The 25,373-nt window shown below is 37.8% G+C and overlaps 1 protein-coding gene across 1 annotated transcript in view; it reads left to right on the forward strand.

The window, feature by feature from the left end:
• The window catches only part of DNAH11 (dynein axonemal heavy chain 11), a 94,021-nt gene that overhangs the window by 26,337 nt on the left and 42,311 nt on the right, over positions 1-25,373 (forward strand). Inside the window, 2 exon segments of the mRNA XM_053933734.1 lie at positions 8,959-9,082; positions 9,868-9,976. Of these exon segments, the coding sequence (XP_053789709.1) occupies positions 8,959-9,082; positions 9,868-9,976 (233 nt within the window).

Consider the following 25,373-nt stretch of genomic DNA (forward strand, 5'->3'; position numbering starts at 1 on the left):
AGAATGAGAAACTTTTCTATTTTATTAGTGATTTGAATATGTCTGAAGTGGATAAGATATTAAATTGCTCAGCCTCATGATTTGACAGCATATTGATTATGGACACTGGTGAGCATTTGCTTCTTACTTAATGTTATGGTATAACTTTTGTGCTGTGGTCCATGATGGCAACCATAAACCACAGAAAAAACCAGAGAGCTTCAAAATTAATTGATTAAAGAGAAAAGCATATGTTCCTGGGAGTTTATAAACTGTTTTAGAAAAGAGAAGCAGAAAGTGAAGGGGCTATGGAGTCTTGGAAGGAAAGTATCCTTCAGCTGCTTTTGATGGAGCTGCTGGATGCTGGCCCCACTGATTGACTACAGAGAGCAGGGATGGCTGAGATACAGAAACTGATTCCCTAAATTGCAGGTGTTTAGCCTCTAACCCGCTATGTTTTCTTCACCTGTAAGGACAACAATTTCTTCACCTGTAAAGACAGCAGACAAAATCCATAGAAACTTTATGATACTGGTTCAAATGAACAGTCTTTTCTGCCATGAGAATAAAAACATAGAAGCAATTCAGTTGATTTGGGAAATTAGGTAGTTACAGAATCACAGAATCTTAGAACTGTTGGGGCTGGAAGGGACCTCTGGAGATCATCTAGTCCAAGACATCAAGGCAGTGCCACCTAGAGTAGGTGACAACCTTCTTACTTTCCAAATGACAATTTTTTTTTTTTTTTTGGCAATTAAAATATATTGTATTCCTTCACCAGAACTTGTGTAGATATAACGTTTCAGGTCCAAAATCAACAGATTAGTGTTTTAGTTCATTTGTTACAGGAAGACCAATATTCTGTGTAAATACTCCACTGTTATCATAAATACGTATTAGATTCTTGTTCAGATGTCATGTCTTCATGTCATCTTATATGACATGAAAAAAATAAGTGATTTACAAAGAAAGCATTTTGAATGATTTTTACTGTTCTTGCATCTTTTAATGCAGATGAATTGTATAAATTTTTTCACTAGGTCATACCACATCCCATGAAGGAATGACACCAAGTATCAGCTTAATTTCTTGTTAAGGAACAAGATGTAAAGAGAAAAAGAAAGGAAGTGACTAGTCAAATCTGAAATATCTCTGGCTTGGAGAAATCAGTCAGGTCTACTTCGGTGACATGCAAAGCTAGCGTCTCAGTACTCTCTTGTTTTCTTCCCAAATCTATATTCTTTTTGAGACAGGAAACCTTTTATTCTTTCACAAAGATTTCAGCATTAAGATCTCAAAATCCCTAGTGCTTAAAAGGGTTGTTGCTTCTTTGTTTTGAATTCTTTTAAAACAAAACCTAGCCAAATATTTAAAATTTTTAAAACAGATCTACAAAACATATCGATAATCAGGAAAAATGCTGACCATGACATACAGGAATTTAATATAACTACTTAAGAATTCTAAAATGGAGTAAAATTCATTGCAAACACATGGAAAGAAAGAGAATGCATTATTTTATGAAGTTCTGGGAAGGAAGGATTTGTTGATTTGAGCAGGGAATAACTGTATTATTCATGAATTTTCCTTTTACAGTATTTCTTTTAAAGACCTGCTTGTCCTAGTTGATGTGTGTACTAACATCTAAAGAAACAAGATTTTCTTCCCATTTGGACAAAAAGAATACAAATTTCCAGCAATTCAGAGCCCTTTTAGAAATTTTATTTTATTTTATTTTATTTTATTTTATTTTATTTTATTTTATTTTATTTTATTTTATTTTATTTTATTTTATTTTATTTTATTTTATTTTATTTTATTTTATTTTATTTTATTTTATTTTATTTTATTTTATTTTATTTTATTTTATTTTATTTTATCTATCCACTTTTTAGGTGGCCTCCTTTTAATTCATCAGGAGCTGTGTCATCTGGAGAGCCAGAAAGAGTATTGGATAACACAGCAAATAGAGGATCATGCCCCCTCATACTCCATGTTGATCTTTGCTGGTTTTTTTCTTATTGAGATCAGCTAATTTTCCTCTAATCTGTAGTGAGTGATGATTGTGTGCATTCTGAAACTGATTTGTACTTCTTTTGACCATGCTTTACTTTTCAAGTGTGTTTGGAGCCAGTTTCATTACAAAAAAACCCTTTATCATCAGAAGCTTTGTAAAAATGTGGTATCTTCATTGCAACAGAAATTTTGAACAAAATATTATGTGCTAGAAAATGTGTGATTATTCTTAATTTTAAAATGTCAATCCTAATTTGATACTTCCATGGATATTTGTATTCCAGATTTCCTGTAGGACAGAACTGTTGATTCTTCAACTGAGGTTAAGTCTGGAAATATACAGTGCTTCAGTGTTTTGTCACTAATATTAATCAAGTTACATTTTCTTTCTCAGTTACAATAGGCAGAATCTAACTATTAAAGAAATTCATAATTTTCAGTATGTTGCCTTTATTAATCCAGCTGCTGGCAGCTTCATTATCAAGCTCCAGCTAGGGTTTGAAGTGTCCTGTTATAGCAATCCTGTATTTAATACATGAAATAATTACTATTTAGCTTTACACTACAATAGGTAGCAGGTGAAAGGGAATAGGAGAAAATATAGTGTTTGAAATTTAGTACAGGTTGAAAATCTTGCTGTTCTTATAGCTAAATGGAAAGAGACACACTAAATTTATTATGACATTGAGAGTTCCCTGAATTGCAGTCTCATGTGGTCATCCACCTGTCAGCTGTGCCCTTGGGGCTCCTAACCAGACATGCAACTGCTGTGGAACTGCATCAAGGATGAGGCTAGAAATGAAGCATTTTCTGTGACACAAAAGTAGCTGTATGCTCACCAGGCTGTCTAGTCATTTAACACTTCATTGACTCTTATCTGCTGTCTGATGCTAGAGAATCTTCATCTCCTTTTCCCTTTTTATTTTCAGGGACATTTTGCAGTATTTGCCTCCAACTTCCTTTCTTCATATTCCCTGATTACCATCTACAGAAAGATAGTTTGTTTCCACTTCCAGCAACAAGCTTTTGTTCCAGCAATAATCAAGAATATTTGAGCCATAGTACAGGCAGACATATGTCTTTACCAGGCAAGGATTCAAAACTTCGCAGCAACTAATATGAGGTTCCACTGCATCCTTAAAATGAGAGACCTCTCCAATGGCTTTCAGGTTTATATCAGGGGCTCGTGTACCTGACAACACTCTATTATTGCTGATCCTTACAATCTAATGATGGACATTGGATGGTGGACTGGTGAATAACAGATGCTTTTTCTGCTTTTTCTATCTTCTACTGCAAAGTAGAAGATAGTCCCTGCCCTAAAGTGAGCATGGTCAGGTAGATCAGATGGGTAGAAAGCTGAGACAGAAAATGTATTTAGTGGAAGTAGAACAATGGTTTGCAAAGTTTGCTGTGCTTGATTTTTTTGGTTGGTTGGTTTTTGAGAAGAGAAGGTCAACCTTTCAAAGGGTAAAACAACTTTTGGAAGACCAGGTAGAACAAAACGGAGATTGAAGAAGCTCTGAAAATCACAAAATCATTTAGGTTGCAAAAGACCTCTAAGATGAATGACACCAGCTGTTAGTCTAGCACTGCCATGTCCGCCCTTAAACCACGTACCTAAGCGCCACATCTACACATCTTTTAAATGCTTCCAGGGATGGTGACTCAACCACATCCCTGGGTATCCTGTTACAGGGCTTGACAACCCTTTCCATTAAGTAGAGTTTTCAAAGGGTAGCTGAACACCAGAGCTGAGATTCAAGACAGAGGGAAGGATTTAATAGGGTCAGCAAATCCTGCCTTCTCTTGTAAAGACATGTGAGTCTGATCCTGGTTTGTTTTTATCTGCTTTCCTGTTCCTTAGAGTGCAGCTCTGTTCTTTCACAGAATTTTTTTTTTGTCTGCCCACCCCATGGATCACTGTGAAGGCAAGGAGGCAAGGACTTGTCAGGTCCTCTTGTACACCACACAACTTGTTTTGGTGGGGTTGCACAGGCCCATCATGCATGTTTGCATCTCTCCTGGCATGGAAGTTGTGAAAGAAGGAGGTTTGAGGTGACAGTTGAGAAAGTGCTAATTTTTTCATGATGACCTCTGTCCTGTTTCCTTGAGCAATATTGAAAAACAGGGCTAGTGACCATGGAAGGTCCTGGTAGTGCTGATGTTTCTGTGTGTCCTGGAGCCTCAAGCCATAATGGCCTATCTAAGTGTGCCAGTGAGTGGAGAGCAGACATTTGTTTTAACTATATTTTGCCTGTTCAACTGGCTGGAGAACTTACTCATTTTAGAGACATCCTGGTTCATGTTCAAGAATATTTAGATTCAAGCATGATGTCTGCTGGGTATCTACTAAGGATAACTAATGCCTTTGCAGAATATATCAGTTAGTCCTCCTTAAGACATTCTGTTTTGATGCCAGATGACAACACTACAAAAGAAAATATTTTTTATCTTTAGGGTATTTTGTTTGCTACACCCAAGTGCTTACAGCAACCAAATGATATTTATTATCTCTGGTCATGAGTCAGCACATGTCTATGGGGATAAACTAGTGGAAAGCAAAGACTGTAATTTCTGTTATAAAATGGTGATGGATACTACAGACAAGTATTTTGAGGTATGTTGGTAGCTAGAAAGTATTTTGCCTTATGCCAACAAGTTAAAACTGAATGGTGACAGGTCTTATTTATTGGAACTCTATGTAGCAGTGGGGAGCTACTCAAGGAGTTTCTAGGGAGCTACAATGACAGGCCTTCTTCTGTGAGCCCAGCCTTGTCTGAGGTGCCATGCAGTGGGTGTAACTGGAATGTTTCTAAAGGGAACATGTAATCCATCATGATGCTGTTCTTGCATGAAGTCATTGCTTTTTGCTGTTCAGGGCTTGTTGCAGTGCAAACTTGTAACACTCTTAATGGAAGGTTTATGCAGGGCACCATGGATCAGCAGAGCTGATAAATGGACTTTGTTGGTGCCCTTATGGAAGAGAAGATTGTGGCTCAGTGTTAAAAATAACCTCCATTTTGTTTGTTTGAACAGAGATTCACTGGGGTTTTTTTGCACTCCACAGGAATTAACACAACTTATTTTCTGAGGCTGGAAAGATAATCTATAATGCTGCAGATAGTTTGCCTTATCTTTTAATTAGTTAATGATGTAGCAGGCCTTTATAAGAAAAGCAATATTTGTCTTTCATTTTCAAGAAAGGGAAAATGCTTTTAAAATTAGATTAGCTTGAAGTAAAGACAATACCTTAAGCATACAGTAATGCATGGCAGACCTGGAGTTGCTTTGCTGCCCAGCCTTGTACATTTTAAATCTAAACAAGCCAACACTTCTAAGTGTCATCATAGATTTACTTTATTTATCCATACCTTTTTTTTTCATATGTATGCTTACCTTACTTCAGTTTAATGTAATTTGTTTTTCTCATGTCAGGCAATATCTTAGTACCCATCATGGTTCCAAATCTCAGCTTCCGTTTCTAAAATCTGATTTACTACATTTGCTTTGTTTTCCTGCCCAGAAGAAAACCAGACAGTTTTCAGAAGATGAAGATTTTGCTGACTAAGTGAGGCACAGACTTCATTGCTGTTCCTTGTCATTATTTGTAATCTTTCTTCAACAGATACCATCACTTTGGTCATGTGTAATATCAGTGATTTCCAGAAAGAGACAGAGGCCCCTGCTGGCAGAGATTAGCTTTGTTGAAGCGGTTTGTATTATTTGCAGTGTCAAATGTTTTTGCACACAAACTTTTCTTCTCAGTGAGTTCTACTAGGATTTCAGTGTCCTCGGTTTTCACTTTGCACATAATCAGATGAGCTATATAAGAGAAGGCACTCTTGACAAAGCAATCTATTGTAGGAGTTTCACTCCAAGAGGATTAAAGATATGCTTAAATTTCAAAGATAATCCTGAGGACCTTTCATAGGGACTGTAGGTTTGTTTTTTTTTTTTTTAATGCTGATTTAGAGGTTGATGTGATAATCATCAGAGCTGCAGACAGACGCCTTCTCAGGTATCGCTAGTTTTGCTTGAAAATGTTGGTAAGCTATTATCTTCTCTTTAAAGTCTAATGACTGAGAGTGGTATCTCAGTTTGGCAAACAAAGTGGCAGGGTGTCGTAGGCTTACAGTTTGGCAGTCCTGGAAAAGTGGTTATGAAATCAAATCCTGTAAGTTTTTTCTTACACCAAAACCTTTTATGTTTTTTTTTTTTTTTTATGGATCCATTATGAAATCATGAATAAGGCTGACAAAATTCTACCGTGAAGTCAAAGAGAATTGGCTTCCAGTAATGTTTTGGTTGTACAGGTTTTTAGCTGTTTATTAGATGCATCCAGATTAGACACATTTTACCTTTATTTAAGAAGGTTCTTATCAATTTTTTTTTTTCAAGGCTTTTTTCAATAATTTTTTTAGTGGTATGAGACATAAAGAGAATGAAGGGGTATCTCATTGATACATGTAGGAAAAATTAAGCAAAAGGCCCAACCTGCTGTCTCTAAGCTCTGGTCTTTCATCCCTTAGAATCTGCATCTGATTTAAAAAAATGAAATGTTGAAAATAATTTTAGATGTTTATATAAATTATTAGAATATAAACTACAAGAGATTTCTTTCAATGTCTCAAACATGGTTTTCTGTGGGAGGAATTACCTCAATACACACATTTCAAAATTTTAGCAATTAGATCTCATCTAATTTTGGGGCGAGTCCTCATCTGGCCTCATTCCTCCTATGGTATTCTATGATCAGCAAATAAAACATGCTTTAATTAGTCTGGGACAGATATTCCAAGAGTTAATTAAAGTTTGATGCAGATTTGTCATTAAGTGATTCATTGTCCTTTGGCCTTTCTGGTGCAAACGGCCAGATGTGAAATTCTCTCGTGCTCCTACAGCCCAGTGAACCTCCCTTCAAGTTCACTGGGTCTCTGTTCTGAGTTCAGTCAGAGCCCATCAGATTCCTGGTGGGATGCTTTAGAGCACCTCAGTGTAAAGAATGTATAACCAGGCAGCTATGGCAGACCTTCAATATTTGATAAAGGAAAAGAACGTTTCTTTGCACTTGCTCGAATATTGCAAGCAATAGCAAATGCTGAGGTGAAGATAATGTACCTTTAGGTGTCAGGAGAACATTATCTTAAAAACAGACAAAAAAAAAAAGAAACAGGGGAAGGGTAGAAGGCTTGGTGCAATTAAAAGGAATTGAGGAACTTCACTGAGAAGGTTGTTGAAGTTACTTTATGTTACTGTTACTTTATTGATGTTTTGTCATCAGGTGCTGAATCAGTCCTATCCTGCAAGCTTCTAGGGGTTACGAACTTCTGATTGGAGTAGGTAGTAAACAGAGCTTGTCTGGGCTGGCAGGATACATCTGCTCCCTGGAGGTTTTCCAAATTACACAGAAGAAACCAGGGCCTCAGGGTAAACTAATGGATATTATTTTAGTCTGTTGAGTTCACCACTTCAAGAATGTGTTTTGTTGTTGCACAAGCTTGATAAAATCACAGGCAAAACAGTGGAATTTACACTAACAACTCCTATGGTTCCTGTGGTTTCCAGCTATACCTCTTTTCTTTATTTTTGAAAACTGGGTGGTCAAAATATATTTTAGTGTCTGTCCCCTTATATACTTCACAGAATTTTAGTAGTTTGTCCACTTTTTCCAAGGCAGCTGCTTCACATGTTACAAGGATATGGTTGGAGTTCTGGTGTTTATAGTTAGTGATTTCTTATAAATTTTTGTGTGTCATTGAACATGTATTGGTTTAGGGATGTAAAGTTGAAGTGGGTGAACATAGGAGAAAATTTTGTTCTTGTTGCATGTGAGTCCTTTAGTCACCTAAACTGTCCATACGCAAAGATTAGGAATGTAATTGAGTGAAATGCTTTTTCAGGTTTACAGACCTTGCAAGGCTGAGCCCTATGTGAGCAAACAGCAAAGGAGGGAACATTTTGGGTTTCACTCTGTGTGGACAAGCAATATTTCTGAATCTCAGATGTTGCTGAATAAGGATCTGATTGTGGCCAAATTTGGTGGATGCCAGCCCCCAAAAAGCACTTCTGTTACCTTGGTCCAGGGCCAAACTACCACGGCGTGTGTAGCTCAAGGCTTTCGCAGTCTCTGGTTTTCAGGGGAAGGTAGATGCTGTTCTGCTTTGAAAAAGGTAGCATGCTCTTCAATGTGTTCATGGTGTCTAACTTCTTGTGCCCTCTTTCCCTGGTCAAACTAGGTGAGTGTAAGATGTGGACTTACGCGGTCATTTCCTCCCTGCTGTTTCCAAGCAGGAAAATTTCTAAGCCTCTGTTAACAAGTCTGAAGATTTGCTTTACTAGCTTTTGTGACAGCTTGGTCATAACAGCCAACATTGACCTTATTCTGTATTTCAAATGTGGTCACACTCAAATGCAACTGATGTGAGCTGGTTTCTTTCTGGAAACCCAAGCCAAAAAGCATTCCACATGGTCCCACACCATGTCTCCCTCAGGGCAGCAGTGCACACCTCAGTTTTGTTGGGGTTTTTTGCAGATAAGAAAGCTTTCCTAAATAAATTCACTAACAAAAAAAAAAAAAAAAAAGATCTTTCAGAAAATCAGAATTTTAAATGGATCTGATTCTTTCATCTGATTCTTCCCACATATTTTTGGTATGGTAATGGCTGTTCTTGATGGGAGATTCATTCTTCATGGCTGCAATATCCCTTTTTAGTACATTCACGGGGAGATTTCTTCAATCTTTACCACCAGATGATATCAAAACTTCAGTGTCTGATATAGGGGAAAAAACAGCAAACTGGATTTCATTTTGGATGTTATACAGCGAATTAATGATATGTAAATAAACTGAAGAAAAGTAAGGAGAAGTCAGCAATGTGTTGCCACCACAAACGTGCATTTCACACTTTTTCTGTATCAACATTTTAACAGAATATGAGTGATTGCCTCCTTTCCTTACAGGTAGATCTTGCCAGTTTGTACATCAAGACGGGTGCCAAGAACATGCCCACAGTGTTTTTGCTGACAGATGCTCAAGTTCCAGATGAATGCTTTCTTGTGCTGATTAATGACTTGTTGGCATCAGGTGATTAAACCAACAAATTTCTTGAAAGATCTTTTCCAATGACAAATGATCTGTGTTTTCATTGAACTTTAAAGAGATTGTTTCTCTTTCAGGTATTTGTAGGGAGAGATTTTAGAGAGGCCATGTCAAGACATCCAACCTGAGCATTGAGTCAAACTTGGTTAAGAAAGCATGGCCTGTTGAGGAGACAAAGTCCTAAGGCTTATCATGCAAAAGTGCATTGATTTGGGGGGAAATGAGGATGTCCCTTTGACTTAATGTTGTTTTTGCTTTGGTGTGATTTCACTAATTTCAAGCAATGTCACCATGACTGCACAAGTGTAGCATGTAGCAATGAAGCTTCACCCATGTTTTGAAGATTAGAAAATCTGGACTCTGAATGTGGGGGTGTGGGGATAAGATGGAAGAAAAAAATGCACCTCTGGACAGTTGGAGTGTATCTTGAAAGATTTTTTGTAAAGTTATATTTACTTTTGCAACCAGACTAGTAAACAATTTAAACAGCCTGTGAAAAAGAGAACCACCATTCTGAGGGAAACATAATTTAGAAGTGAACTTCCTATCAGGGAAAATTCAAAACAAAGTTGTTTCCTACCCCTTAAAAAAAGAAAAAAAAGAATAGTCCTTTTAGGCAAAATGACATAGGGAGAAGGATCAGACTGTTTTGTTACTAGATACATGTAACATCATACTGTAGCTCTGGTTATGTGCTTAAACCTCATTGGGCTAAATACCATGTAGAAGATTATTTGTCACGTGCTACCTACCCCTTTGTCTTTTCACAGGAGAGGTTCCAGATCTGTTCAGTGATGAAGACATGAAGGTCATAATTGCAGGAGTTAGAAAAGAAGTGTTAGCCATGGGCTTGATGGACATCAGTGAATACTCCTCGAGGTGATTCCTGAGGCTGTGGCTGCAGTAGAATGTAAGGCATATTTCACAGGGGCAAGAAACAGTGATGAGCTGATCAAAATAGCAACATATTTCAGTTATCTCATAACCCAGCATATGTTGGCATACTTTTCTTGAAAGCTTATTTGTTGAAGTGTGGCACCGAATTTGCCTCTCCTGTGTTGCCCCTGTAATAACCTGCCTGTGTGGAGGTTGGTGTACACCAAATTTTGCTCGTAGATCTGGCTGTTGACTTCCTGCCTGTTCATAGGAAAGTCACACAGCTGCTCTGCGTCTTAGTTTCATGTCTTGGACATGATGAGGCATTTCAGAGAGAAGGTGCTCATGAGGAGTCTGTGGTGCTGTTAATGCAGTTGTAAATACTCTTCCTGCTTATACACATAGTAATTCTCTATGTGTACTCAACTCTTAAACTTTTGCACAAATGATTTCACAGAATATTTTAATTCTTTCTCCTTTTCCTAATGATTTCACAGAATGATTTCACAGGATATTTTAATTCTTTCTACTTTTCCTAGTGATTTCACAGAATATTTTAATTCTTTCTACTTTTCCTATGTCATATAAAACTGGAAAAATAAAGTCTATCTGTAGGTGTTTTCAAATTTAAAACTGTTTAGCAATACACAAAACACGATAGCATAATTGCAACAAATGTCTCTCCTAAACTCTGTTTTAGAGACACTCCTTTGGAGGGAAACTGTAGTTCTCACCTGAGAGCTGGAAAGCAGTAGCTAGGAAAACTGGTTTTGCAGTGGCACCTTTAGGAACTTTCAGGTTAGGTAGGCTTCAATTCACTCATCATCTGAAATATCTGTGATAAGAAAATGAGAAGTCTGAAAACCATTAACCCTTAAGAATGAGAATGCTTTGAAAGGGATATATTCTTCATACTTACTGTATTAAAATTATCTGCTTGATCGGGGACTGGAAGAGCCTTCCTATAGCAGATTATTCTATGGTGATCTCCTATGCAGGCTCTATTTCTTAATTTTCTGAGGTGTTTAACCACCACTGGTCTAAAGAGCATTCTGATTTGACTATGAGTTTTTAGCAAGTTCTTATATTTTATAACATACCACTTTCTCTTTCTCCCCCCACCTTCTTCTCTTTTTCCAATCCTGCTTAAGTTTTACTGAAGTTCCATCCTAACTCTAATTTTGTTGCTATTACTTCTTCATTCCAAAAATTAATTTTGCATCTTAAAGGCCAATGGAGACTTGTATACAATCTAGTGTGACGTATTCTGTATAGTTTTCTATTTTACAAACTTCAGAGACATGGTCAGTAGTGGTGCTTACCTTCTGCATTTTTCTTTCTGACTGTGCTATTTGTCTCTGTTTCATTACTATTGCATTTGTATATTTTTTAAGAAAGGACGGGAAAAAATTATTTCTAATACTTCTCTTCATTTTCTCCTTTCACATTTTTACCCTTTATGTTTTCCTTATTCCCAAAGTAATTTCTTATTTTCTTTTCTTTCTTTTCCTTTTTTTTTTTTTTTTGTCTTCTTTTCTTTTTAAGGGCTTTTTGAAAGCCAGCTTTCAAATTCCTTTTACCTTGCAACAATTTCATCAGTCCCCTACTGTGCAAATTAGCACTTCTGGAGGCAAGAACAGGAGATACCTATTCATGTTGCAGGGAAGCAAAGTAGTGACATTATAGTACTGAAGGAGACATAAATTTCATGAGTTAACACACTGCTAGATATCTATATGAAATTTTAGTTAGTGCAGGGTGACCTATCACCTCCTCATTTCCCTAGATTTAAAGAATAAATGACTAATATAATGTGAAAGAGAACAAAAGGGTGAATTCAGACAGTTTCATAATGTTAAAGCTCAGTGAAGTGATACAGTCTCATTTTTCCATTTCATTTCAGAAAAATCAACATCCAACATTAAGCCACATTTTCTCTTGAGCTCTCTTATAATCTTACATCCTGTAGTTCTGTTTATGCTGAGGAATCAGTAGCTCAGGAACCAAAACTACAGAGTGCTATTCTTTGAATCTCTTTGGCTTTGTGTTGGTTTTGTTTTGCTTGTTTTCAATCTGGACATTGCAATCATTTCTGCTGTCCATGTACCGAGAACACACCATGGTGCAAATTTATGTTGAAAGTATGTCAGGTGAAGACAATGGGTTCCACCATTATAAATATGGGTCCACAACTGAAGGGTATCTGATAGGCACCTGAGAATTTCAAAACCTTTCAAAGCAAATTATGAAATAAATTATAGAGGAAGAATGATGCTCAAGCAAACAAAGTTGATGAACACTGTAGATGTTAATGTGCTGATGGCTCTAAGGCACACACAAGATGAGGCATTTCTGAAGCTCAGTGATTTACTTGGGTTCCAAAATTTACTATGCAGTAATCACTCTTAAATACTCTGCACATCACGAAAATTTCTTGAAAAAGCAAAGGCCAGAAGAAGCCATTATTTCTCAAAAGCATAAATGTGATGAGATCAGTCAGTCTTGCTGTCTCTGGAGCTCCATCTGATTTTACTTTGCTTTACTTTACTTTGCTTTACTTTACTTTGCTTTACTTTACTTTGCTTTACTTTACTTAATTGATCATGGTAACTTTCAGCATTTCCCCAAAGATGTGAACACCATACCTAAATGCCTGGTAGCCCTCATGCCCGACACAAGCATAACCTCAAATTAACTCTTTACAGTAAGTATACTCTTTGCAGCATTTCATCTTTGCATGTTTTCCAGGTTCTCACTTCAGTCTCCTCAGCGCTCCTAAACATTACTATATATTACAAAGTCAGACATGTTAAATGATTTTTCTTTTGAACTGAATCTCTGTTATTCAGTCCATGTGCAGCCAGTTTTCTTCATGAACTGCTGTTGGATACTTCAAATACTTGCTTCTCCATCCTTGAGCAAGTTTCTTCATAGTATATTTTCATCATGTGAAGTTTACAGTCTCTCAGTGGTTGTTGTGAAGTCCCAGCACTAAGAACTAAATTTTCTAGTTTTAGAGGAATGCTATTTCTCCAATTTTCTTCCAACTTGGCATGACTACTTCGGTCATCACATCCTTATAATGGTCTCCTCTTCTATAGTCCTGTCAGGATTTAGCTGGCTCCCATTTTCTATGGAATTTAGTAGTACAGTAATTTCATGCTTCAACCAGAATTAAAGTCAAACATAGGTAGAGTGGGTGTCCTGCATTGCCACAGGCAATCTTCTCCATATTTTTATGATTACTTTTCTTTTAAATTATTGTCTTTCATTTCCAAATCCTCTTTCATTAGGACACATTAGCCTTTTCTGTCAGTCTTGCTACTGACAGAACATCTATTTTTATCTGTGAATCTGAGAGGAACTTGTGAAGCCCCATCAGAGCTCAGTTTTGGCCAGCTGTCATAGCTTTTCCTTTGAGGGCATAAATACACATCTATCTGCTTGAGTGCTTAAATCACAGCCAACAAGAACTGTTTTTAGGGTTTATGGTTCTATGTTAAACTAATACTGACCCCAGATTTGTTTTGGATTTTGGTTTTGGTTTATTATTTGTTGTTTGTTTTGTTTGATTCAGTGGGGAGTAGCTATCAAGGATTTCTAAGTTCTGTAGCACAGAAAACATCTGTTTCTTCTGTTGGCAGGCTCTTACAGAGTTCCTGTTTCTGTATGAATAGCTCCAGGCTTTTCTGATTTGGATGTCAGCCATCTCTTGAGCACTCAGAGAGCTGACTTTTAAGGATACATCTGTATTAGTAAAATTATGAAGGGCATTTTGTGGTCCTGAGGACTAGTAGGATGAAAAGGCTGGTATCCATATGGCTTAGCTTTTCCCATGCTCTGCTCACAAAATGATGGTGGTGGCATAGAGCTGGTCAGGACTAATTCCTGGTCTGTGCAGCTCTTGATTCCTGACACAGCACTGCTTAGTTTCATATGGGAAAACCATGAGTGCACTAACAGTTAAATAGGATGGGCCCCATCAGACCAGTGGCCAAGTATGTGCCAAGGTGCTGTTTGCTTTTCTGTCTTGCTCTGTTCGAAGCACTTAGTGAACCTGGAGGGCCTGCATATTTGAGATGAGCAGGAGGAGGCTGAGCCAAAAAATACAGTGTAAGATGCACATCTGTAGTGAGAGTGACATGTGTGAGGCTCAAATTGACACTTGAGAAAACAGGGGGCTTGTGTTCATGGGAGCGGTGAATGCTACACGGAAGTTGATACTGATTTCACAAGATAATGGTGCTTTTTTTCCACAATGATAGTCTTCATTACTCCATTGTGTGTTTAAATCTCAAAAATCCTCAAAGAAAGGGATGTGTCTATCAAGAACTTACTACATTTTTCTATTTCTAGATGAAATATCTTCATTGAGATATTTATATCCTGGTTGTCCTGCAAGACATTCTCAATTTTTTACATGAAGAGTTTCCTATTCTTTGGGTTTTTTCCCTCTGTCAAATTAAACTGTAATGTATGGCTTGGACAAAAGAGAAATGTTTTCAAAATAAGACCTTCTTGCTTATGCAAAGATTGTGTAAAATGTAGTCGGTAATAATTACTCAATTTTCTTCATAGCTCTCTTGCTAGCAGATCACATGGCATCTTCATTATTCTGTGTGCAAAGCAAGCAGTGTACAAGGTCCTTTGTAGTATAGGGAATTCACTGGAGACAATGCAAATGAACCCTGAAAACATGCCATATCAAATCTATGCCTGGTGTGAATTTACCAAACTTCACTAAAGCTAAAGGAGAAAGAAGGGTTATGCTGTGGTCAGGATCTGGTTACATTCTTTTTGTGACTACCTTTTCAAGTATATGCGGTATCCTATATTTTTGTTCACAAAAAGTAATTAACAAATAGATAGTTATCTAATCGGGGTATTATATTATATCCAGGGCTGTGCTGGAATTTCCTGCCTAACAATACAGTATAGTAAATACTTAGCTATGTGTTTAAGGAAAAATAATGGAAATTTTGAATAATATGTCACAGTTTGAGCTCTAGGGCCAGATATTCCAAGAAGTAATTTATTAAATGATTAAGAAATTGTTCTTCTACACTTCATCCTGTCACAATAAACTATGAAGATTTTGTGTAAGAAATTCATTTTACCTATTACTACATTTTTATTGGATTTGATAATTTCTCTTCATTCCCTGTAAGGTTGCTAGAATCCAGTTTTGCAGAATTCATCTACTTTCTCTCTTCTTAGCCTTTGTAACAGTTTAATTCAATTGTTACCTACTACTTTGTAAACCTGTACTTGTAAATTTGTATTTACCCATTTGAATAAATCTGCCAAGGGCAAGGAGAGAACAGAGGAGTTCTGGGTACCACTTAGTAAATCTAGAATTTAGATGCTAGAGTAAGGTTTAAAGTAAACAATCCTAAAAGCCCAGTATTTCCTTCTCAAGTGTCTGCAGGTCATATAAACTAATGCAGCTCCTTATATATACAAGTAATTCTTCTAAATCACTCCTAACAAATTACATTGGATAGGGAAATCATCCTCTCCCCTAAAGTTCAGCATCAGATTGATATAAACAGTAATCATTCCATACAAACAATTTTTCAATATTTAGGGAGATTAAAATATTACTTACGATATAAGACTAAAGAAAACACTAAATTCTTTTTTTTTTTTTTTGTTTTTTTTTGGCAAACAACCCAAGACTTTGATTTGAACTCTTCTTGCAGTCCAGTACTTAGAGAGTTAAGTCCAAATATGAGCAGTGTGAGGAGCGTAGGAGGGTGTAGCAGATGAAACTTCAAGCAAGTCTGTGTATGGTTTGCAGCTTTGGAGGTGTGATAGATTCAGTTTGGCACTACTGCTACAGCAAGGGCACTTGGAGCAACACATCAAAGCAGGGACAGATCTCTCCAGGCTCTCCATTGCTGCTACTGCCATACCAGGGATGGTGTGCAAGTCTGAGAAGATGACCACTAGAGGAATAAAGAAGAGAAAATTAGATTCCCTGAGCTTCAACACTGCTCACCGTGGGTCTTGGTATTACAACTGAACATAGAATTTTTTTCAGAAAATGAGGTGACACGGGGAGAAACATCTAACTGAAGGATACATAATGTAACCAAGAGCTAAATTCAGAGAACTCAATGTTCAAGAGTCGAGAAACAGACCTAGCAGATTCTTCCCCTACATTTTCTCTTCTTCTCTGATTCAGAGTTTTGTGGTAGAGACCATTTATTCTTGTATCTTTTTGATTGTTTCTTCTGTGTATGCTGATCTTTATCATCAGCAGTAGATTTCAAGATCTTTCTGTGTCTTTGTACAGTTTCAGTATCATTTTCACCACTTGGCTGGAATTCTACATGAGCGTTTCTGCCATTTGCCTCTTCAAACAGTCAAAGTAGATGATTTCTTCTGTACCTTAAGCTCATCTTTGTAACATTCCTGGACAAATTGGGTATTCTTTGTTTGACTTGGTTCTACTATCTAGGTTATTTGCATAAATTCCTGTCTTGTGTTTTCTAGTGCAAATACGTATTTTTAGAAACTATGAGATAGTGGCAGTTCTTTTCCATCTTCCATTTTATCTTCTTTCCAGATACCATTGAACCATTTTCCATTGTTACTATCTCCTCATCACTTTATCTCTTCTGACTGCTTTAAAACTCAGAGAAGTATTGAGCTAGGATCTAGCGCTTCCTTTCATTGCTTCCTTTTTTTTTACTTCTTTTCTTTCAATTTTCTGCTCTTCTTCCTTATCCAGTTTTCTCTTATAGGAATGTCAATTTCCAAGTAGCCTAAAGGAAGAATAAACTTGTCACTTCCCTGGCATGCCTGACTGGGCTCTCCTGGTTCTTGTGGTTGTTGGACAAGTTATAAACCCTTCTGAAACTTTTTGGATGTTTTCTGTTGGAATTAACAACATCAGTGACATATGGTTTGAGAGGCCCTGTACAATAAAAATAGCTCCTTTAGTAAGAAGCTCCTCTTCTGTCTTAACAGCCTGATGTCTGCATTTTACAAATTAACCAAAAGCATATACAATGGCCAAAGTGTGTGCTAACTGCAGTAAGTAGGTTCACAGAATCAGCTGAGGACTAGAATAACCCTTCCTTCTCAAATGTGAGCTGCTTTGTGTAGACCTGGTGATATCAAGACCCAGTCACACTTTTATTTTGGCTTGAATATTTTGGCCTACTCTTTTTGTACATCTCTTTCCATTTTTATTAAGAATGATCCTTTAAAATTCCCATGCAAGCTAAGATCCAAATCTCCTTTTTTTTCCTGCTCTTTTAGAAGGGTCGCACTGCACATAAAGAGTCTTGAACAGATTTAGAAACTCAATTACTCAGTTACAGGGTTTCTGTCACCATGACCAGCTGAAGGTGCACCTTCTGGCTCTCTGCATGCCAGCCAGTAGCTGTGCCTGCCTTACCATCTATAGCTATCAAACTAAGAAACTGATACCAACATGGAGAGAGCAGAAGGAAGCTGCAAAATGCCATGTTTGTACAAGAGAAAAGGAGCAAAACCTATTTACCCAAGGTTGCTGACAAAGATTATTGGCTGCCAATTTTGGCTTGGAGTCTCAGCTGTGTACTGGCTGGTGCTGGACCATGGTTCATTGCACACCTCTCTTTGATGGCCTCAACTTGCCCTGTGATTCTTTTCTTTCCCTGTTCTCTCCCTCCTCTCTGCAGATTGTCCTGTGTTCCTGTCCAGTCAGTGCCATGCTGTGAGCATGAGCTGGGAACTTCCCAGCCATAGTTAACTGCCCTGCTATTGACTGGCTTCCTGAGTGGCCATGGGAAGCCCTTCCCTTCAGCATTAAGGAAGCTGAGGGGGTCGAGGTCCAGTTTCAAGCTTATCAGTTTCCTAAGAAAGCAATGGAGATCACTGAAAGATCAATAACTGAATAAGCTGTGAAAAAACAATGCTCTTTTTACTCCTTGCTGCATACTTATTGCTTTTGGTGTTGTTCAAGTTCACCCCTGGTAAAAGTTGAATTTTAATGGTATGTCACTGCCTGATTCCTTCAGGAGATTTCAGGGAGCTGTCTAGCACAGGCAGAGAAGTGAGGGAAAGAGAAGCACATAATTCATAACACTGTCTTTGCAGAATCCTCCATTCAAGACTTTTTAGGATCTTATAGATACAGAGTTCATTTAACCATTTCCGATGCAGTTAAATATATTCACTAGAGCTGCTGCAAGTAAGGCTGAAATATTGCTGTGCCCAGTCCAGGTGGACTAAAGACTTCTCCATCTATTCAGAAATTAGACAGGTAGAAGTTTCCCCTGGAAAGGCAATCCATGGCACCACATGGCAAATGCATTTAGCACTTTAATATCTGGGCAATTAATCTGTTCATGTTGCTGATTGATGCAGATTGTGACGTGTTTGTTTTCAAAAAAAAAAAAAAAAAAAAAAAAAAAACCTCGAACAAACCACATGCATTAGTGTGTTTCTCTTCAGGGGAAAGGAATATATTCTCAGATTCTTCTAAGAGTTTTAGTAAGCTGCCTCTGATATCCTTCCTGGCATGGGACAACATGCAGCAACTTCCATGCTGGCAGCGACGCTGCTGGAGTTATTCACATAGACCTGGAAAATGCTTACTCTCCTTCAGAGATTGCCATTGTAGAACTTTCATTCTGGGAGTGCTGTTATATTTGAGACCATTTATTTCTATAGGGGGGTTTTAATCAGATAAGACTGAGGATTTCAGGAATTCCCAAGGAAGTGCCATTGGGTTTTAGTTGAGTGCTGCACCAGGCAAGTCTGCATTTGCAGTGTTTACCCTCCATTCAGACCCATACAAAATGCAGCAGTAGCCGTGAAATGAAGGTGAAGGAGAGGGCAAGGGATGTCTGGTGCTGCTTCCAGGGAACCGGCGGGCGCTCCCCCTCCCCGGGGCCGTGCTGGGAGCGAGGCTGCGGGACCCACGCTCTCCAGGCTCCCTGGCTGCCGCTCCTATGGCGCTCCGGCGGCGCACGGATGCCTCCTGTAGGACTGCAGGGGAGGCAGAGATGCTTGCAAATAAACCTGGCATTTGTATGTTCCATCAGCTGCTCCTGCTTTAACAGACTTCTGGTGTCATTAGGGTAGTTATTTGTTTTCTGGTGAGCTGGGGAGGGATATCCAATTGCATTAATTTTTAATGTGATGCCAACTTCTTATTTGAAAGAAACAGATATGATTGCATGGAGAAAAGAGGTTTTCTTTTAATTTAAGCATTATGTTCCTCAATAATTCTTTTTTTTTTTTTTTTTAGATAATTAATAAAGATTTGTCTGATCTTAGCAACTGTTAATGAGTTTCTTCTTTCACATTGGTTTTAACTGCTCCTGGTAAGTATCTTTCCTGTTTGATTCCCAGCAAGAGAAATAAATGTCAACTAACAGAATAACATGACACTTTATTGACAGGAAATTAAGGGGTTTGTGTCATCAATGTACGTAAAGCAGTACTGGGTGCATGAGTCATGTGCAGCCAATAGGAAGACCAAAAAACAAAGAGCAGAATGCAAAAAAATAATAGGATGAGGCAGGGCAAAGGTTTTAAAGTGATGAGGAAAGGGTACTCAGAGCAGAGGCATTGAGATAACAGAGAAACTATGGCAGTATTATGGGTGGGGAGAGAAGGGGAGACAGGAAGAAAAAGCAAAACTGAACCAGTATGGTAGGAGAGGTGCAAAGCAAAGGGTCTGAGGAGGGGCAAAAGGAAAGTCAAGGGAGAATGACCAAGCTAGTAAAGGGAGGGGCAATAGAACAATTGCAGAGATGTATTAGGATATCAAAAGAATGAGAGGGGCTGGGTGGAAAAGGACCACCCTGAAGAAGAGGGAATCTTAGAGTCTGCCATTCCATCTGCATTGAAGATTTATAGGAGGTGGTATCCCTTCCTTCTCTCTAGTGCTGGTGTGTTAATGTGTCATTTTGTTTGCTCCATTTTAGATACTTCACAAAAGTCCTTTGTTTGTTCTTAGCACAGAAATCTTGTTAGCTAGTGTTCACCTGTGTATGGCTCCTGTTGTTCCTTATCATTGATCAGGAGTGTGAGGTCTGCTACTGAGTGATTATTTTGGCATAATTGACACTTAGCTCCTAATTGTCTTTTTCACACTTTCAAAAATACTGAGCAATAGTAGCTGATAAAGGATTTTTTGTTTAATGCTGTATAACAATATTACAGATTAATTTTAGTTAGGGTATCTTGAAGTTAAGCTAATGGGGTTTTTTTTTCTCTTAAAAGTTCAATACAAATATGGCATCATATTTATATTGTTTTAATAAAAAATGGACAATTTCTGAGTTTAAATGGTGGAGGAAAACTATAAAAAACTCCCAGTGATTATGGAAACTGAGAAGGAAGTTTCAGGAGATTTAGTTTGTGAGGTTTTTTTTCCCCCTTTATCTCTTTATCTTCAAAAAACAATTACCCTTCTGGAAGATACAGTTTATCCAGGGAAAGAAGTGGTTTAGGTCGAGCTCAGCACAGAAATGGTGAGCTGCATGGTCAGTATGTTCTATGAAGAACATGCTTGAACATGCTGCTGTGAACATCCTTTTTAGCCGGTGTGCAAGTGTCTGAACAGAAACAACAGTGATCCCCCCTAATCATGATGCCCATTGAAAGCAGGCATTGCAAGACCCTTTCCACCTGGAAGGACGTGGGCCAATGTGTGGGTTAAGGAAAAGAAACAGCGAGTTCAGAGGTATTCGAAGGGAAATGGAAAGTATCAGAAATTTAATCATTTCTGATGTTTTTGATTTCTTGGGGAAGAGAAGAGGAAAAGAGCCCTCTTCTGTTTCAGTACAGAAATTGCTAAGCTTCATTTTAAAAGAGCACAAGAAAAGAACAGGGTGTAGCAGTTCCGAAATCCATGTATTGAGCTTCATGAACTTGCAAAGGTGTTTTTATACCTCATTTGATATAAGACATGATCTACAGTATTTTAAAATAATGTGTCCAAATTCAGCATGACAGGCACCCCCCCCTTCTTACTTTCATCTGGTGCCACATATCACTCAGTGCAGAATAAAAGGATCAGGATTCTTTAATTCACCTCTTTGAAAATAACAACCATGTACACCTCTATGATCTTTGAGTATTTTATTGTTACTGTCTTTTATGCTGCTTTTCTGCTGCTTAGCACGAAAGAGCACCCACTGTTAAGCATAGCAAGGATAAATTCATTATGCTCTTAGTTCATCATACTCCAAAGTACTTTATAACGTTCAGTGTGGCAAAGAAGCCATTTGGAGTAATATTTTGCTTTCTCTCCTTCCCTCTAAAACTCCCCCCTGTCCACACACTCACGCTTTCCAGTTACCTTTTCCTAGCAAACATTGACTTGGCTTTTTTTCCTCAGTTCTGATAATTGCCCACAACATGTGCTAATTTTCAGTGATATTGGTCTTTTTTGTTCTTTACTTGGCATGTTTCAGCTAGCTCAACCTAACTGCAAAGGGTTAAGATTTATATGTTTGATAGTAATGACTATTTTACATCCTGAGAAAAGGTAGAGGGAGGATGCGGGCAAAATTCCTGTATAAACTACTCATAACTTGCCTTGGATTTTTTTTTTTTGTTTGTTTAAAGTCAATCAGCCAAGGCCTAGAGTAGAGAGATTCTATAAGAATGAACCTACTTCACCCTCATATTTTCTTTCAAAATGTATATAGGTTTAATGCTCGGTTGTCTTTAGCACTGATGAATAGTTTTGATTTGTACCAGCCTAATCTTCATTTTTGGCTTCAAGCTACTTTATGTTTTCTAGTGAACTGCTGTTAAATCAGATTTTGTTACTGTATCAACTCTTTTTTGTTTGCTTTTTTTTTCCCCCATAAAGAAGTCTAAATTAGCAATAATAATTTCCTTGCCTACAATCCTGAATGGGCATATATTGAAAAGTACAATGTAGTATTAAAAAAAAAAATCCTGGAGATAAATGAATGGCAGAATAAATAATTTATGCTAATGAAATTACTGCAATTAGTAGTTCCACAATGACCCTTTTAAAAGCCACAGCTGTTAATGTCAGGAAGTGCTGTCACTGCTGACCTTATCATAAGAGAAAGTGACAAATTGAAAATGCAGGGAAGACCAATCCTCAAAGAGGTCTGTTCGGGAACGATTAGTGTTTTCTGAAAACCAGTGTGAATTACAACCAGCTGCTCTCTGGCTCGGCGTGTCTCCCATGCTGTGCCATTTTGTTAAGCTCGATAACAATAGTTATTTTGCCCCATTGAGACAAGTTGTCTCGGGCCACTTCCAGCTCTACCGGAACCCACTCCGTCCCTCACTGATTTACAAATGAAACTGTTGTTAGAGGGCTTTTCAGGGCTGCTGAGTAGAGACCTCTCATAAGGATCATGTGTAAGGAGGTTGTCTTTCACTGGGAAGAGCTCTACTGCAGGGTGCGTATGTGTCGCAAACAATGAAAAAAGGAGAAAAGGGTGAAACACTTTTCACTTGAAAGCTAAATGCTGCTCAAATCTGCATAAAATGTCTATTCCTGCTGGCTAGCCTTGCTTTTACAAACGATTTTTTAAAAGATGAATTTGTGCTACTTTGCTTCCGCTAATGATGTTCTGGTTTTTCCTATTTGTAAAGCAATTTGCCTCTGCTTTCCCTAAATGCAAATCATTCTTTATTTAGTTCTTGCTTTAATTTCTGTTTTTCTGCCTATAGGTGAAATAAGTATTCTTCTAAACTAGCTCTGAAAAGGCACAAGAAAATAATGAGTTTTCTTACTGAGAAAAATGGCAAGCCTTTCTGCATCAACCTGATTGTAATATTAATGATGTAGGCTTAAAACATTTGACTGCATCAACAGCCTCTCATGAGCAATTTTCCCAAAGTTCCCTAAGCATTATTGACAATGCTTTGGTAAATTATGTGTGACTTTCCTAAGAATTGGTGTAGCTCATTTAATTCATATTAATTGATTTTTAGGCTTCCCTTGATTAATTGAACTGGGTTTGTCTTTTAGAGAATGCAATAAATAATCATTAAAATGAGGGAGATGTGACTCCACAAATGATAAAGTTTAAGTGTGCTAGAAGTCATGGAGGACAAAATGAAAGTTAGTTACAGTGATGGAGTTAAATGGGTTTTCTTAGTATTTCCCTTTTAATTTTGCATACAGTACTCTTGCTTAGACATGTACATTAATTTGTTCTATTAGTATATGTGAATAGGGTCCTTTGAAACAAACGAAAATTAATTCTGGAGATTTCCTATTTCTTGTTTACCCTGGGAAAGTATACTCTAATTCAAAGCACTGGAGTGACATCTTGTATTTGCTAGTTCAGTTTTCAACAAATTTAGAAAATGGACCTTTGAACTTTGATCCTGAACCCCTCTTCTTGCTGTCAGAGATGAATAAAGACAGGCATTTTATCTCTTAATTTTCCTCAGAAACAGATGACTTAATGACCATCTGGAGCTGTTTTAAATGTGCCTGGCCTGTTTTGATTTTTATGTAGTATATGAAGAGAAATTTCCGGCCTCCAACTGGATTTTGGTCTCTGTGATGAGAGAGAAACCCCACGTGGTGCTGTGTGGGACCCACCACAGGGCCACAATAGTGCTCTGGGGTCCCTTCTGCAGTGTGCTGAGATTTCCTTGCAGCTGGAGTTGTAGTTGGTGGTTGGATGCCTGGCACATAGGGAAGAGCCTCCATTATCACAGCTGGGAGTGAATCTGAACTCCATGAAGTCATAACTACTTTTCTGCTTAATACCCCTTTAAGCTGATAGAAGGTAATTTTAGCACAGAAATGTTGCTGATTTTCTGACATCTTATGGTATCTAGAGGCTCAGCTTTAGGGGGAGAACTCCACAGTGGTCTAAATCCTGCCCTCCTTACAGTTTGTTAGTCTGTCTTTCAGAAGCACAGGTAAGCAGGGGTGGTACAACTTTGGAAATATAAATTGTGGTGTCCAGTTCTGTTCAAACTGAAGTTGATGGCAAAAATGCACTTCACTCCAAACAGGAATTTGATGATATATGAAGTGTGTAAGGACCAGTGTGATTAACCACTCTACTGTATTTCTTTAACCTACAGAGGATTTCTCTTTGACAGGAGTTCCAGAGGTGAAGTAGAAAATCCATAGTATATTAACTCTGAATGTAGCAGTATAGTGAACTGGTTTAATCTCTGTTCCTAGTTTTTAGGAGTGTTTATTAAAAAATAATAAAGTATGTTGAAGTACTGAGCTTCTGTGGTGATGAAGACTTGATGAATGCCATTGCAAAATTAATTAATTGATATGCAAAACAGTTGTGGAAGGCTCATTTTGCTTTAATGTTTTTTACATGCTGTCAGCATTATATTTAGGGTAGATTGAAGAAGAGTTTTGTGAATGAGCCATCCTTAGAAACATACATGGACATACTTAACTTATATAGATATACTTAATTTTGTAAGTATTTCTTTGTTCTTGTGTTTCCATTTGTTCTTTTTCCTTGGGTATGTGCAGCCACTCATCCAGAACTCCATGTTTAATGGGGATTTTATGGCTTCTGCCCACACCAGTGTGAGTGTCCTGAGTGTCAAGTACAATCACAACAAGAGGCAGTACAATTATACTACTCCAAATAGTTTTCTGGAGCAAATCATGCTTTATAATGTCCTCCTAGACAAAAAATAAACAAGAGGCTGTCATGACATATGGAACACTTGGTAAATGGCATGCAGAAGCTTTGTTCAGAAAGAAGGAAAGCAGCAGCTTTCCAGGTAAACCTTTTGTTTCATTCTTTGTAAATAATCTTTGTTTTATTGCAAATCATCATCACCTCTTCATTAGACTGATTAGTTGTGGAGTGACATTTTTGTGTTTCAGTGACACTACTTGATTTTTGAAACTGGGGTTTATAGATTTTTTAAATTATTATTATTTTAATTTTTAATTTTTTTTTAATAGAAGCTCTTTGAGCTCTTTAGCCACCTTTGGAAAGAAGGGACAATCCATGTAAGCAAGGACAAAGTCTGGAGGGAGGGGGAGTGTAGTGGGGCTACTGTAAAATGGTGGGAGGGAAGCAAGTGCCACAGTAAAAGCTGAACCCAGGGGGAGAGAAGAGGCAGCTCCATACGTGTAGATTTTATGCATGGTCAGTGACGAGCTGAGGGTTAATGAGAGCAGGAGGAACATGTGTGAAGCCTTTCCATGAGAGCTTGTAAGGCTAGTGCCACTTAGCCCCAGTCAGTGCTTCTGTTTACAGTTCATTGGTGGTTGACCAGCCCATGAAGATGGAAAGGAGGGGAAACCTTTACCCCATCCCACCCACACATATGTTCCCTAATCCCCTTTGCAAATTCTGAAGACAAGCCATAATCCAGTGATTCCTTTATTAAAAACTAAAATTCTGTGTGCTTTTTATGCAAATGAAATGCTCAGCTGCAGCCTTTGGATAACATT

The sequence above is a fragment of the Vidua chalybeata genome, chromosome 1 (assembly GCF_026979565.1).
Source record: "Vidua chalybeata isolate OUT-0048 chromosome 1, bVidCha1 merged haplotype, whole genome shotgun sequence".
In the NCBI taxonomy this organism is placed as follows: Eukaryota; Metazoa; Chordata; class Aves; order Passeriformes; family Viduidae; genus Vidua; species Vidua chalybeata.